The sequence below is a fragment of the Salmo salar genome, chromosome 28, assembly GCF_965601325.2.
Source record: "Salmo salar chromosome 28, fSalSal1, whole genome shotgun sequence".
NCBI classification, from domain to species: domain Eukaryota; kingdom Metazoa; phylum Chordata; class Actinopteri; order Salmoniformes; family Salmonidae; genus Salmo; species Salmo salar.
The window spans coordinates 11,120,741-11,134,127 of NC_138318.1; the positions used below are offsets into that span (position 1 = coordinate 11,120,741).

General features: G+C 45.1%; 2 protein-coding genes across 2 annotated transcripts in view; one reads left to right on the top strand and one right to left on the bottom strand.

The window, feature by feature from the left end:
* Positions 1–13,387, bottom strand: part of LOC106589430 (neurotrypsin) — a 36,835-nt gene that overhangs the window by 6,069 nt on the left and 17,379 nt on the right. Inside the window, exons 3-13 of the mRNA XM_014179414.3 lie at positions 7,692–7,934; positions 4,755–4,893; positions 4,451–4,623; positions 4,200–4,347; positions 3,881–4,059; positions 3,560–3,701; positions 3,103–3,326; positions 2,842–2,983; positions 755–1,042; positions 545–667; positions 71–342 (exon numbers count right to left, since the gene is read on the bottom strand). Of these exons, the coding sequence (XP_014034889.2) occupies positions 71–342; positions 545–667; positions 755–1,042; positions 2,842–2,983; positions 3,103–3,326; positions 3,560–3,701; positions 3,881–4,059; positions 4,200–4,347; positions 4,451–4,623; positions 4,755–4,893; positions 7,692–7,934 (2,073 nt within the window). The remainder of the gene's footprint in view (positions 1–70; positions 343–544; positions 668–754; positions 1,043–2,841; positions 2,984–3,102; positions 3,327–3,559; positions 3,702–3,880; positions 4,060–4,199; positions 4,348–4,450; positions 4,624–4,754; positions 4,894–7,691; positions 7,935–13,387) is intronic.
* LOC106589432 (E3 ubiquitin-protein ligase TRIM39) lies at positions 11,154–13,378 on the top strand. Its single transcript, XM_014179415.3, has 2 exons — positions 11,154–11,302; positions 11,498–13,378. The coding sequence occupies exon 2, from the start codon at positions 11,500–11,502 to the stop codon at positions 13,138–13,140; it is 1,641 nt and encodes a 546-aa protein (XP_014034890.1). The 5' UTR covers positions 11,154–11,302; positions 11,498–11,499; the 3' UTR covers positions 13,141–13,378.

Below are 13,387 nucleotides of genomic sequence, written 5' to 3' on the forward strand. Positions count from 1 at the left end.
GCCACAAATCAATATCCTCAGAGGTTGTAGTTGAGAGATCAGAGTTGAGGGAGTGTAAGGTGAGGCGTACCTGGGCCGTCCCAACCTGCGGTAACCGCAGCGATGCAGGAGGAGGGGGCCTTGCCACCCGCAGTGTCCGGGGTGGGGAGGCAGGCAGCATTGGTGTGGGGGTCAAAAGTCAAACAGTGACCCTTGGGGCTGGGCACCCTCAGCAGGGCCAAGTCATGACCCCCAGGGCCCTGATCTGACCTGAACTTCCTGTGGACCACCACTTTCTCCAGGGTCAGAGTTCGGTCAGAACCCCCCACACGCACAACGTACTGGGACGGGTCAATACCAAACCTAGAGGATGGAGGGAGGGGGATGGAGCGAGAGAGAGAGAGACAAAGGGAGAGATAGGGGGAGTAAGTGTTTTGAAAAGGGGGACAGATAATTGGATGAGGAGAAATGTAGGCAGAGAAAGAAGACGTGAGCAACAAAAACTAGTGAGCAAACAAAATGTCAGGAAAAGAGCGGAGAAAAGACAAAGGAGTAGTGCTCTCACCTGGTGAAGCAGTGAGCGGAGGCGAGGGCCCAGCAGGGAGAGATCAGAGTACCGCTGCAAATAGGATGGCCATCTTTCCCCTCAGAACCCAACCACACTGACACCTGCCATGGCCATGACGTCCTAGAGGAGAGGGGGAGATGTGTATATGTGTTCTCATGTATGATATACCGTACTGCACATCTGAACCGTAGGTAAAGCATCTCTTACCCGAGTATATTCTCTCCACCTCCTCCCACTCCACTCTTCCTCTCGTTCCCTTCCTCCACAACCTTCCTCACGCCACAGGTGCGCTCACTTGGCCTGACTTGGCCCTCTGTTGCCTGGGGGGCGGGGTCACAGCTCACCGCTGCATCCTCTCTCTGTCTGCAGCCCTCAGGGCTCCGGCCCAGAGATGGACACTCCCCCAGGAAGTCCTCTTTCCCCCTACACCTCACCTGGTCCAGGTGGACAGGACCCTTTCCCCGACCGAACCCACCCACCACTACCGCATGACCACTGAGGGAGAGGGGGAGGAGAAAGGGTGGGAGTGTGGGGATGAAAGACAGAGATAATTGATAAGAAACATTGAAAATGCTGGATAGACTGAATATACACTATTACTTCAACACACATACAGTTGAAGTCGGAAGTTTACATACACTTAAGTTGGAGTCATTAAAACTTGTTTTTCAACCACTCCACAAATTTCTTGTTAACAAACTATAGTTTTGGCAAGTCGGTTAGGACATCTACTTTGTGCATGACACAACTCATTTTTCCAAAATTGTTTATAGACAGATTATTTCACTTATAATTCACTGTATCACAATTCCAGTGGGTCAGAAGTTTACATACACTAAGTAGACTGTGCCTTTAAACAGCTTGGAAAATTCCAGAAAATTATGTCATGGCTTTAGAAACTTCTGATAGGCTAATTGACATCATTTGAGTCAATTGGAGGTGTACCTGTGGATGTATTTCAAGGCCTACCTTCAAATTCAGGGTCTCTTTGCTTGACATCATGGGAAAATCAAAAGAAATCAGCCAAGACCTCAGAAAACAAATTGAAGACCTCCACAAGTCTGGTTCATCCTTGGGAGCAATTTCCAAACGCCTGAAGGTATCACGTTCATCTGTACAAACAATAGTACGCAAGTATAAACACCATGGGACCACGCAGCCATCATACCGCTCAGGAAGGAGACACGTTCTGTCTCCTAGAGATGAATGTACTTTGGTGCGAAAAGTGCAAATCAATCCCAGAACAACAGCAAAGGACCTTGTGAAGATGCTGGAGGAAACAGGTACAAAAATATCTTTATCCACTGTAAAACGAGTCCTATATCAACATAACCTGAAAGGCCACTCAGCAAGGAAGAAGCCACTGCTCCAAAACCGCCTTAAAAAAAGCCAGACAACGGTTTGCAACTGTACATGGGGACAAAGATTGTACTTTTTGTAGAAATGTCCACTGGTCTGATGAAACAAAAATAGAACTGTTTGGCCATAATGACCATCGTTATGTTTGGAGGAAAAAGGGGGAGGCTTGCAAGCCAAAGAACACCATCCCAACTGTGAAGCACGGAGGTGGCAGCATCATGTTGTGGGGGTGCTTTGCTGCAGGAGGGACTGGTGCACTCACAAAATAGATGGAATCATGAGGCAGGAAAATTATGTGGATATATCGAAGCAACATCTCAAGACATCAGTCAGGAAGTTAAAGCTTGGTCGCAAATGGGTCTTCCAAATGGATAATGACCCCAAGCATACTTCCAAAATTGTGGCAAAATGGCTTAAGGACAACAAAGTCAAAGTATTGGATTGGCCATCACAAAGCCCTGACCTCAATCCTATAGAAAATGTGTGGGCAGAACTGAAAAAGCGTGTGCGAGCAAGGTGGCCTACAAACCTGACTTAGTTACACCAGCTCTTTCAGGAGGAATGGGTCAGAATTCACCCAACTTATTGTGGGAAGCTTGTGGAAGGCTACCCGAAACATTTGACCCAAGTTAAACAATTTAAAGGCAATGCTACCAAATACTAATTGAATGTATGTAAACTTCTTACCCACTGGGAATGTGATGAAAGAAATAAAAGCTGAAATAAATCATTCTCTCTACTATTATTCTGACATTTCACATTCTTAAAATAAAGTGGTGATCCTAACTGACCTAAGACAGGGAATTTTTACTGGAATTAAATGTCAGGAATAGTGAAAAACTGAGTTTAAATGTATTTGGATAAGGTGTATGTAAACTTCCGACTTCAACTGTAGGTCTGTGCACACTAAAGCACACAGACACACACACACTCACCTGTGGCCCAGCTGTCTGCAGACCACGACGGCGTTCAGGTTGCTCCAGCCTGAGTCACAGATACTTCCCCAGTCTCCATGGAGATACACCTCCACACGACCTTCCTTATGGCTACCACCCCCTACCAGACGCACCAGGGGACCTGCAACACACAGACATTATACAAATCACATATTTCTTTGAAAGCATGCTTGTTCAAAGTAGTAACTGAGCCCCAGAAAAAAGGGCTGGATGGAAGTTCGGCCATATTGTCAGGCTCACCTGTGGCAGGTGCAACAGCCGGGACCTCATTGGTCTCAACTTCTTTAGCGCCGGCCCTGCAACGGACGCCCACGTCCTCTCCATGGGAACAGTCGCTACGACCCCATATGCCATGGCGACAGTCCAGCAGGGACGACTCCGTCCCCTCACAACGAACATCGTCCAATAGGATGAGCCCAGAACCCTCGCCAAACGTTCTGTCAGCCATCACGTCAGCATGTCCCCTAGAGGTGGACCACGAAATTACTTCAATTTAAAGGTACAACTTGGTAGTTGTTGATTACCATAAAGCTCTGACATTTATGATGATGTCATATCACTGAGTCTACCTTTAAAACATGAACAGAGTGGAGACTTCCTAGTTACAGGAATCAACAACAATGAAATTCAACACTGGCACTATTGTCTCTTACAAGTGTGGTCATGTCTGCAAAGGAAAGTACACACACCCACACACCTGTATCCGAGCTGTCGACAGACCACCTGTGCGTGTTGTTGAGTCCAGTGGTCGTCACACACCGTACCCCAGTCCCCAGAGTGGAACACCTCCACACGACCCTCCCATGGACTGTCTCCTCCTACCAACCGGACCACACCGTCTGGAACACACACACAGTCATTTGTGTGCATGTTATATCTGTTTTCAGTGTGTGTGTGTGTGTGTGTGTGTGTGTGTGTGTGTGTGTGTGTGTGTGTGTGTGTGTGTGTGTGTGTGTGTGTGTGTGTGTGTGTGTGTGTGTGTGTGTGTGTGTGTGTGTGTGTGTGTGTGTGTGTGTACCTGTGTAGGGGCTGCAGGACACCCCAGCATCTTCCATATGGTCACAGTTGTGTTGTTCCCAGTCTCCATGAAGACACTGGTCCAAGAAGAGTTCATTTCCGGTACACCTTACGGCGTCCAATTGAATGGGACCTGAGCCCTGTCCGAAGTGGGCCCATGACCAGGCCTTCGCCACACCCCTAAACACATGGGTACATCAATGTGTCAAAACCACAATAATGACTCTTCCTCGAGCTGAGTGTAAATGCTACTACAGATTCCCTCTGTCTCCTCTCTCTCTCGCTCTCTCTCTTGTGCGCGCGTAAACACACACACTCACCCGAAGCCCAGCTGTCGACAGACCACCTCTGCATCTCTGTCGTCCCATTGGTCATCGCAGACAGAGCCCCACCTACCGCCATGGAATACCTCAACACGCCCCTCAAAGTCTTCCTCTCCTCCAACCAATCGTAGAGGAGGACCACTGCCTAGGGGAGGAAACAATGGCCCAATATGGATGCTAAGTAGGGTCAAGACGTAACAATATGCACTTTGTTTCCTTCTCTCTAGCTCCCGATACTTTCTACTGACCATCTGGTGGAGCACACACCACTCCTGCCTCGTTTCCATGGCTACAATCCCCGGTAACAAATGTCCTGCTCCGGCATTGGCTGATGGAGCTCTCATCACCATGGCAACCCAGCCGCTCATAGTGGAAGAGACCGGAGCCCGAGCCGGAGTGCTGCAATGCTGTGCCGATCTCACTGAGGACACACACACACACACACACAAACAATCTTACAGATGAAATGGAAATGCTGCGATACTACAATGCCGATCTTGATGAGGAGGCACGCTCAAACATATACACTCCTACCTCACACATCCCTCTTACCCCAGTCCCAGCTGTCTGCAGATCACACTGGCATCTCTGTCTGTCCAATGAGAGTCACACACTGCCCCCCACTGGCCATTCAGGTACACCTCCACACGTCCACTTCCTGACGATGTCCCACCCACCAGCCGAGCTGCACCTAGGAAAAGGAGAGATGGACAGGTACATCAGCCAATCAACAATCTGGAAGAAAGACACATGACAGGTATCTCATCAAATCCAAATATTATGTACAAATTATTTGCTATTTGTCATATATGATGCATTCGGAAAGTTTCAAAACCCCTTCACCTTTTTCACATTTTGTTACATTACAGCCTTATTCTAAATTTGATTGAATTGTTTTTTCCCTCATCAATCTACACACAATACCCCATAATGACAAAGCAAAAATATGTTTTTATAAACATTTATTAATTTATTAAAAATAAAAAACTGAAATATCACATGTACATAATTCAGACCCTTTACTCAGTGCTTTGTTGAAGCACCTTTGGCAGCGATTACAACCGTGACTCTTCTTGAGGGAGTTTCTCCCATTCTTCTCTGCAGATCCTCTCAAGCTCTGTCAGGTTGGATGGGGAGCGTCGCTGCACAACTATTTTCACGTCTCTCCAGAGATCGGGTTTGAACTCAGGCTGGGCCACTAAAGGACATTCAGAGACTTGTCCCGAAGCCACTCCAGCGTTGTCTTGGCTATGTGCTTAGGGTCGTTGTCCTGTTGGAAGGTGAACCTTCGCCCCAGTCTGAGGTCCTGAGCTCTCTGGAGCAGGTTTTCATTAAGGATCTCTCTGTACTTTGCTCCGTTCATCTTTCCCTAGATCCTGAATAGTCTCCCAGTCCCTGCCGCTGAAAAACAAGATGCTGCCACCACCATACTTCACCGTAGAGATGGTGTAGGCCAGGTGACGAGCGGTGCCTGGTTTACTCCAGATATGACGCTTGGCATTCAGGCCAGGCCAAAGAGTTCAAGCTTGGTTTCATCAGACCAGAGAATCTTGTTTCTCATGGTGTGAGAGTCCTTTAGGTGACTTTTGGCAAACTCCAAGCGGGCTGTCGTGCCTTTTACTGATAAGTGGCTTCCATCTGGCCACTAAAGGCCTGATTGGTGGAGTGCTGCAGAGATGGTTGTCCTTCTGGATGGTTCTCCCATCTCCACAGAGGAACTCTGGAGCTCTGTCAGAGTGACCATCTGGTTCAAATCAAATCACATTTTATTGGTCACATACACGTGATTATCAGATGTTATTGCGGGTGTAGCGAAATGCTTGTGCTTCTAGCTCCGATAGTGCAGTAATATCTAACAAGTAATAACTAACAAATTTCACAACATATACCCAATACACACACATCTAAGTAGGAATGAATTAAGACTATATACATATGGACGAGCGATCTCAGAGTGGACTAAGATACAGTAGAATAGTGTAGAATACAGTATATACATATGAGATGAGTAATGCCAGATATGTAAACATTAAGTGACTGAGATACCGTTGAATAGTATAGAAAACAGTATATACATATAAGATGAGTAATGCCAAATATGTGAGCATTATTAAGTGACTAAGATACTGTAGAATAGTATAGAATACAGTATATACATATGAGATGAGTAATGCCAGATATGTAAACATTAAGTGACCTAGATACCGTCGAATAGTATAGAATACAGTGTATACATTTGAGATGAGTAATGCCAGATATGTAACATCTCCCTGACCAACACCTTCTCCCCCGATTGCTCAGTTTGGTCGGGCGGCCAGCTCTAAGAAGAGTCTTGGTGGTTACAAACTTCTTCCATTTAAGAATGATGGAGGCCACTGTGTTCTTGGGGACCTTCATTGCTGCAGAAATGTTTTTGTACCCTACCCCAGATCTGTGCCTTGACATAATCCTGTTTTTGTTTTGTCATTATGTGGTATTGTGTGTAAATTGATGAGGAAAAATGTAATTTATTCCATTTTAGAATAACGCTGTAACGTAACAAAACGTGGCACAAGTGAAGGGGTCTGAATACTTTTCGAATGCACAATATATATGCACTGAGTGTACAAAACATTAGGAACCCCTGCTCTTTCCATGACATAGACTGCCCAGGTGAATGCTATGATCCCTTATTGATATCACATTAAATCCACTTCAATCCATGTAGATGAAGGGGAGGAGACAGGTTAAACAATTTAGGTTAGACAATTGAGACATGGATTGTGTATGTGTGCCATTCAGAGGGTGAATGGGCAAGACAAAAGGTTTAAATCCCTTTGAACAGGGTATCGTAGTAGGTGCCAGGCACACTGGTTTGAGTGTGTCAAGAACTGCAACGCTGCTGGGTTTTTCATGCTCAACAGTTTCCCGTGTGTATTAAGAATGGTCCACCAAAGGACACCCAGCCAACTGTGGGATGCATTGGAGTCAATATGGGCCAGCATCCCTGTGGAACGCTTTTGACACCTTGTAGAGTCCATGCCCTGACTAATTGAGGCTGTTCTGAGGGGAAAAGGGGGCAACTCAATATTAGGAAGGTGTTCTTAATGTTTTGTATATATATATATACACAGTACCAGACATAAGTTTGGACACACCTACTCATTCCAGGGTTTTTCTTTATTTTTTATTATTTTCTACATTGTAGAACACAATAATGAAGACATCAAAACTATGCAAAGCTGTCATCAAGGCAAAGGGTGGATACTTTGAAGAATCTAAAAAAAGATATATATATTTTTTGATTTGTTTAACACTTTTTTTGATTACTACATGATTCCATATGTGTAATTTCATAGTTTTGACAATGTAGAGAATAGTAAAATAGTAAAAATAAAGAAAAACCCTGGAATGAGTAGGTGTGTCCAAATTTTGGACTGGTACTGTATATACACACAAACTACTGCATTTATTTAATATGCCTATTTCACAAATGTGCTGTCGACCTACCCTGGTGGCAGTCGCAGTAGGACCAGCCGATGGCCCCAGAGGTCTGTCTGAAGAAGCACCAGGGGTTGGACTCTCTGTCAGGGTTACGGCAGTAGCTGTGCTCCCCAAGGCCTCGGCCAGGGTACTGCAGCACGTAGTCTGGAAACTCTGTCCACCGCAGGCAGAGAGCGCCAGAGTCCGTCTGAGACACAGAGCCGTTATAGTAACCCAGCTCTGTAAAACCCTCCGAACAGGAGAGAGGGGCTGTATATATATATATAGAGAGAGAGAGAGAGAGAGAGAGAGAGAGAGAGAGAGAGAGAGAGAGAGAGAGAGAGAGAGAGAGAGAAGAGAGAGAGAGAGAGAGAGAGAGAGAGAGAGAGAGAGAGAGAGAGAGAGAGAGAGAGAGAGAGAGAGAGAGAGAGAGAGAGAGAGAGAGAGAGAGGAGAGAGAGAGAGAGAGAGAGAGAGAGAGAGAGAGGATAATGTTAGTAACCCAGCTTTGAAAAACCCTTGGAACAGGAGCAAGGAGCTTGGAGGAGAGATAGAGAAAGACAGTTGTGGAAGGTGAGAAAAGGGACAATGTTACAGTAGAGCTGTAAAACCTTCATAGCAGGGCAGTGGACCTGGAGAGAGAGGGAGAGAGGAGGAGATGAGGAGAGAGGAGGAGATGAAGAGTCCTTATTCAAAATGGAAAATCGCCTTGCTTCTCCTATATTCATTTACAGACAGTTACAAGACGTATTAATATGCACTCTCTGATGACACAGCAGGGGACCTCTGTAATACAGTTACTCAACTGATCCATGTTAAAATCCCTTCACCTCCCACTCCCATTCTTACTCAAAATGAAGGAGGACACACAGCAGAGGGTCCTTAAGGAGGGTACACTGTAGTCTGAGGGTCCCTAAGGAGTGTACACTGTACTGTAGAGGGGGAATTAGTAGAAGAGGCATAAACAACAAAGGCTAAATAAAACTGCTGCTGACACAAAAATTATGCTGCCACCCCCCAACCCACACACACACACACACACACACACCACAACAATAATCTCCCAGGCAGTAATTAGAGCAGTATTAGTATAGAGAGAGAGAGAGAGAGAGAGAGAGAGAGAGAGAGAGCGAGAGCGAGAGAGAGAGAGAGAGAGAGATGTATCAGACGTTCCATTGAGTAGCAGGATCAGACTCTATAGTAACTGAGCAACACACACTCTGCCAGACACAAACACACACACACACACATACATGCACGCACCCAAACACTCGCACACACTTAACACACACACACACCCTGTGATTAATAGCTAGGACAGAGAGAGGAGCTGCAATAGCCAGGACCAGTGTTATCTCTCACACACAGCTTGGCTGTCCTTGAACATCATCTAATCATGCCATGCACGCACACACACACACACACACACACACACACACACACACACACACACACACACACACACACACACACACACACACACACACACACACACACACACACACACACACACACACACTCTCTCTCTCTCTCTCTTTCCAGAGGCTGTAGCCCTTACCCATCATACCTCGTTCCAATCTGGAAGAGGAAGAGAGAAAAAAAGGAGAGGGACCCACATGAAAAAATATTGTAGTGTATACTACGGTCGGAATACTATAGTATTCACTGTAGTGTTTTCTCTACAGTTTACTATAGCATAAATACTGTAGTAATAAAGAGAAGTATATACTATAGTAATTACTGTATTGTTTTTGCGGCCTGTAGTATGCTATACTGTAGTATTTACTGTAGTGTTTTTGCAAACTGTAGTATACTGTAATATTTACTGTAGTGTTTTGGTAGACTGTAGTGTACTGTAATATTTGCTATAGTGTTTTTGGGGACATTACTGTAGTAATTACTAAAGTGATTTATTATCTTTGACATGGAAGTTTGGGACTTTCTCCTTGAAAAAACCTACTGGAGAAAAACTATAAGAGCACATTTTCCATTACCTGTAGGTAGAACTAAATAGAGTTCACACATCTGTTCTTTTCTATAACCTTAAGGTTATGTAGGTTTTTCACTTATGTGTGGCACAAATTGGGATTATTGGGGAGGGGAATGGGCAGGGTATATGCAAATTAAGTACTGTAGTATTTACTAGTGATGGGGAAACAAAGCTTCTTGAAGCATTGAGGCTTTCCAGCCAGTTGTGTTTGGAAATACGTTCATTGCTCGAGGCTTTGATCAACACAGTGTGCACTAGTGGCACCTGCTTGTCAAAAGAATTTAGATCAGCCAAATGATTATAGATGACATCCCACACACCGTAGCGCCTGTGCAGGGTAGCCTTTCTGTCTTCTACCAAACCAATCAGGTGGTTGTTCGACGAAAAAAAGCTTTGGATGTCATTGATCACGTGGGTCTGATAAAATGATACAGGCATCGACACACTGCTTTGAAGTAAACTACTTAGCGATTTTGACACATTCCTCGGCGTTCCGGTATGAAATAGTGATGGGGAAATGAAGCTTCCTGAAGCATTGAGGCTTTCCAGACAATTGTGTTGTAAATAGTTTCATCACTCAAGGCTTCGAACAAGAATTTATAGCAGCCAAATTATTATATTAGATGACGTCCCACACACCATAGAGCACTGTTTCCCAAACTCGGTCCTCAGGACCCCAAGGGGAGCACATTTTGGTTTTTGCCATAGAACTACACAGCTGATTCGAATAATCAACTAATCATCAAGCTTTGATCATTTGAATCAGCTGTGTAGTTCTAGGGCAAAAAACAAAATGTGCTCCCCTTGGGGTCCCGAGGACCGAGTTTGGGAAATGCCAAACCAATCAGGTGTTTCTTTGACGAAAGAAAGCTTCGGACGTCATTGATCACGTGCTTCTGATAAAGTGATACAGGCATCGGCACACTGCTTTGAAATACACTGCTTAGCGATTTCGACGCATGCCTCGGAGCTCCGGTATCAAACGTAACATCACTAGCATCAAAATGTCATAATATATTGTGTTTATGCGGACTGTAGTGTTATTGCGGACATTTCTGTAGTATTTACTATAGTATTCTACAGTATACTACATCATTCCATGCTAAGTACTACACCTGATCGAGGGATACTACAGTGTGTAGTATAGTATACTACAGTTTACTACAGCATTCTATAGTAAGCACTGTAGTATTCTACAGTAAACTGTAGTATTTTTTGTGTTGGGAGAGAAAGACAGCATGGAGGCATTGCAAAAGCAGGAGGTGGTGAGAACCTTGGAGTGAAAATAAAGAGAGGATTAAATGGTGTGTTTCATTTCATTTTTTTTACATTCTATAAACAGAGTACTGAACATGTTCAGGCCGGTTTTCAACCTCTGTTTCTGAGAATCTGGCAAAATGATGTGAGGAAAAACATCAGAAGAGACTTTAGACAGGTATGTCAAATATCAACTCTGTCCCTTTAAGGGCAAATATTTGCAAAGAGCAGAGCAGGGGTGGAGTTAAATGATGTCACTTTGCTGAAGTGAAAGTTAAATATAGAACTGGTATCTGCACACAGAAACAAACTTTCTCCTGCAACTCACAAAAATAACACTGCAGCTGACAGTCTACCTTTCGTAGAGAAATAAAAGGGAATAACAGACTCTGGTGAGTAGAGAGAGAGATGGAGAAGATGCTTAATAGGGAGATAGCAAAACCTTATGAGTGAGAGTGGAAACTCAACTGAAGACACCAAGGTCACTATGAGAGTGAGAAAAAAGACACAAGTACAATGTTTCCGGTCTAAATGCTGACACATTCTAGCACGTCTTTTGATGTGTTTGTTCTGTTGTTGTGTTCCAGAAATGGCGTCCCCTAGAAGTTTCCTGTCTGAAGATCAGTTCCAGTGCTCTGTATGTCTGGATATGTTCACTGACCCAGTTTCCACTCCATGTGGACACAACTTCTGCAAAGTCTGTATCAGCAGATACTGGGATTCCACTGACCTGTGCCAGTGTCCAGTGTGTAAGCATAAGTTCTTCACGAGACCTGAGCTTCTCGTCAATACCTTCATTTCTGAGATGGCTGCTCAGTTCAGGAGGTCAGTTCAAGTGGAAGCTCCCATCAGCCCAAACCAAAGTCTTACAGAGTCTGGAGAAGTGGCCTGTGACGTCTGCACTGGGACGAAGCTCAAGGCCCTGAAGTCCTGCCTGGAGTGTCTGACCTCTTTCTGTGAAATTCACCTGCAGCCTCATCAGAGAGTTGCAGGCATGAAGAGACACAAGCTGATCGACCCTGTGGAGAACCTGGAAGACAGGATGTGTAAGAAGCACGACAGACTCCTGGAGCTGTTCTGTAGGACTGACCAGACATGCGTGTGTCAGTTCTGCACTCAGACAGACCACAAGATTCACCACATCATCCCTCTAGAGGAAGAGTGTGGCGAGAGGAAGGCTCAGCTTGGGAAGACGGATGTACAAGTGCAGCAGATGATCCAGGAGCGACTGCAGAAGGTTCAGAAGATCAAACACTTAGTAGAGTTTAGGAAGAGAGACACAGAGAGAGAGATAGCGGACAGCGTGCAGATCTTCACTAATCTGGTGTGCTCCATTGAGAGAAGACAGGCTGAGGTCATTGAATTGGTTGAGGAGAAGCAGAAAGCAGCAGAGATGCGGGCTGACAGGCTCATTAAAGAGCTGGAGCAGGAAATCACTGAGCTAAAGAGGAGACGCACTGAGCTGAAGCAGCTCTCACACACTGAGGATCACCTCCACCTCCTCCAAAGCTCCCTATCCCTGAGCCCCCCCACCAACACCAAGGACTGGTCTGAGATCAGTGTTCACAGTGCACTGTGTGTAGGGATCATGAGGAGAACTTTGTCTCAGCTGGAGGAGACAGTTATCAAAGAGATGGAGAAGTTGTGTGATGCTGAGCTGATGAGGATGCAGAGGTGTGCAGTGGATGTGGCTCTAGACCCTGATACAGCACATCGCTGTCTCATCCTGTCTGAGGACGGGAAACAAGTGAGATATGAACAAAGACCACAGGTTCTCACTGACCACCCAAAGAGGTTTGATTGTTTATACTCTGTCCTAGGAAAGGAGGGCTTCTCCTCAGGGGGATTCTACTATGAGGTGCAGGTAAAGGGGAAGATTGAGTGGATTCTTGGAGTGGCCAAAGAGTCCATCATGAGAAAAGAATCTACAACTGAGAGCCCTGAGGGTGGACGGTGGACTGTGTATATGAGAGGTAAAAATAAGTATCAGGCCTGCGACAATACTCGTGTCCCCATTTCCCTGAGAGAGAAGCTCCAGAAGGTGGGGGTGTTTGTGGATTATGAGGGGGGTCAGATCTCCTTCTATAATGTGGAGGCCAGGTCTCATATCTACTCTTTCACTGGCAACACCTTCACTGAGAAACTCTATCCGTATTTCAACCCTTGTAATAATTCTGAGGGTCCAAACTCAGCCCCATTGGTCATCTGTCCTGTCAATCACACAGACTGAATAAAATGTCGTAATTTAGCACATTTTATGTGCAATTAGTTTGTAGATATAATTTTATCATGCAATGATGAGTAAATAATCCAATGTATTATAGTGCTGGTTATGTATGTGCTGTGTAAGATAATGGGGGTGTACTGTGTTGGAATATTGGGTGTACTGAATCGTTGTTTTTTTATTTTTTTATTGGCTTACTGCCAGACAACCTTAAAAGACTCAATAAATCCACTAAATGCCAGAACTGACCTAT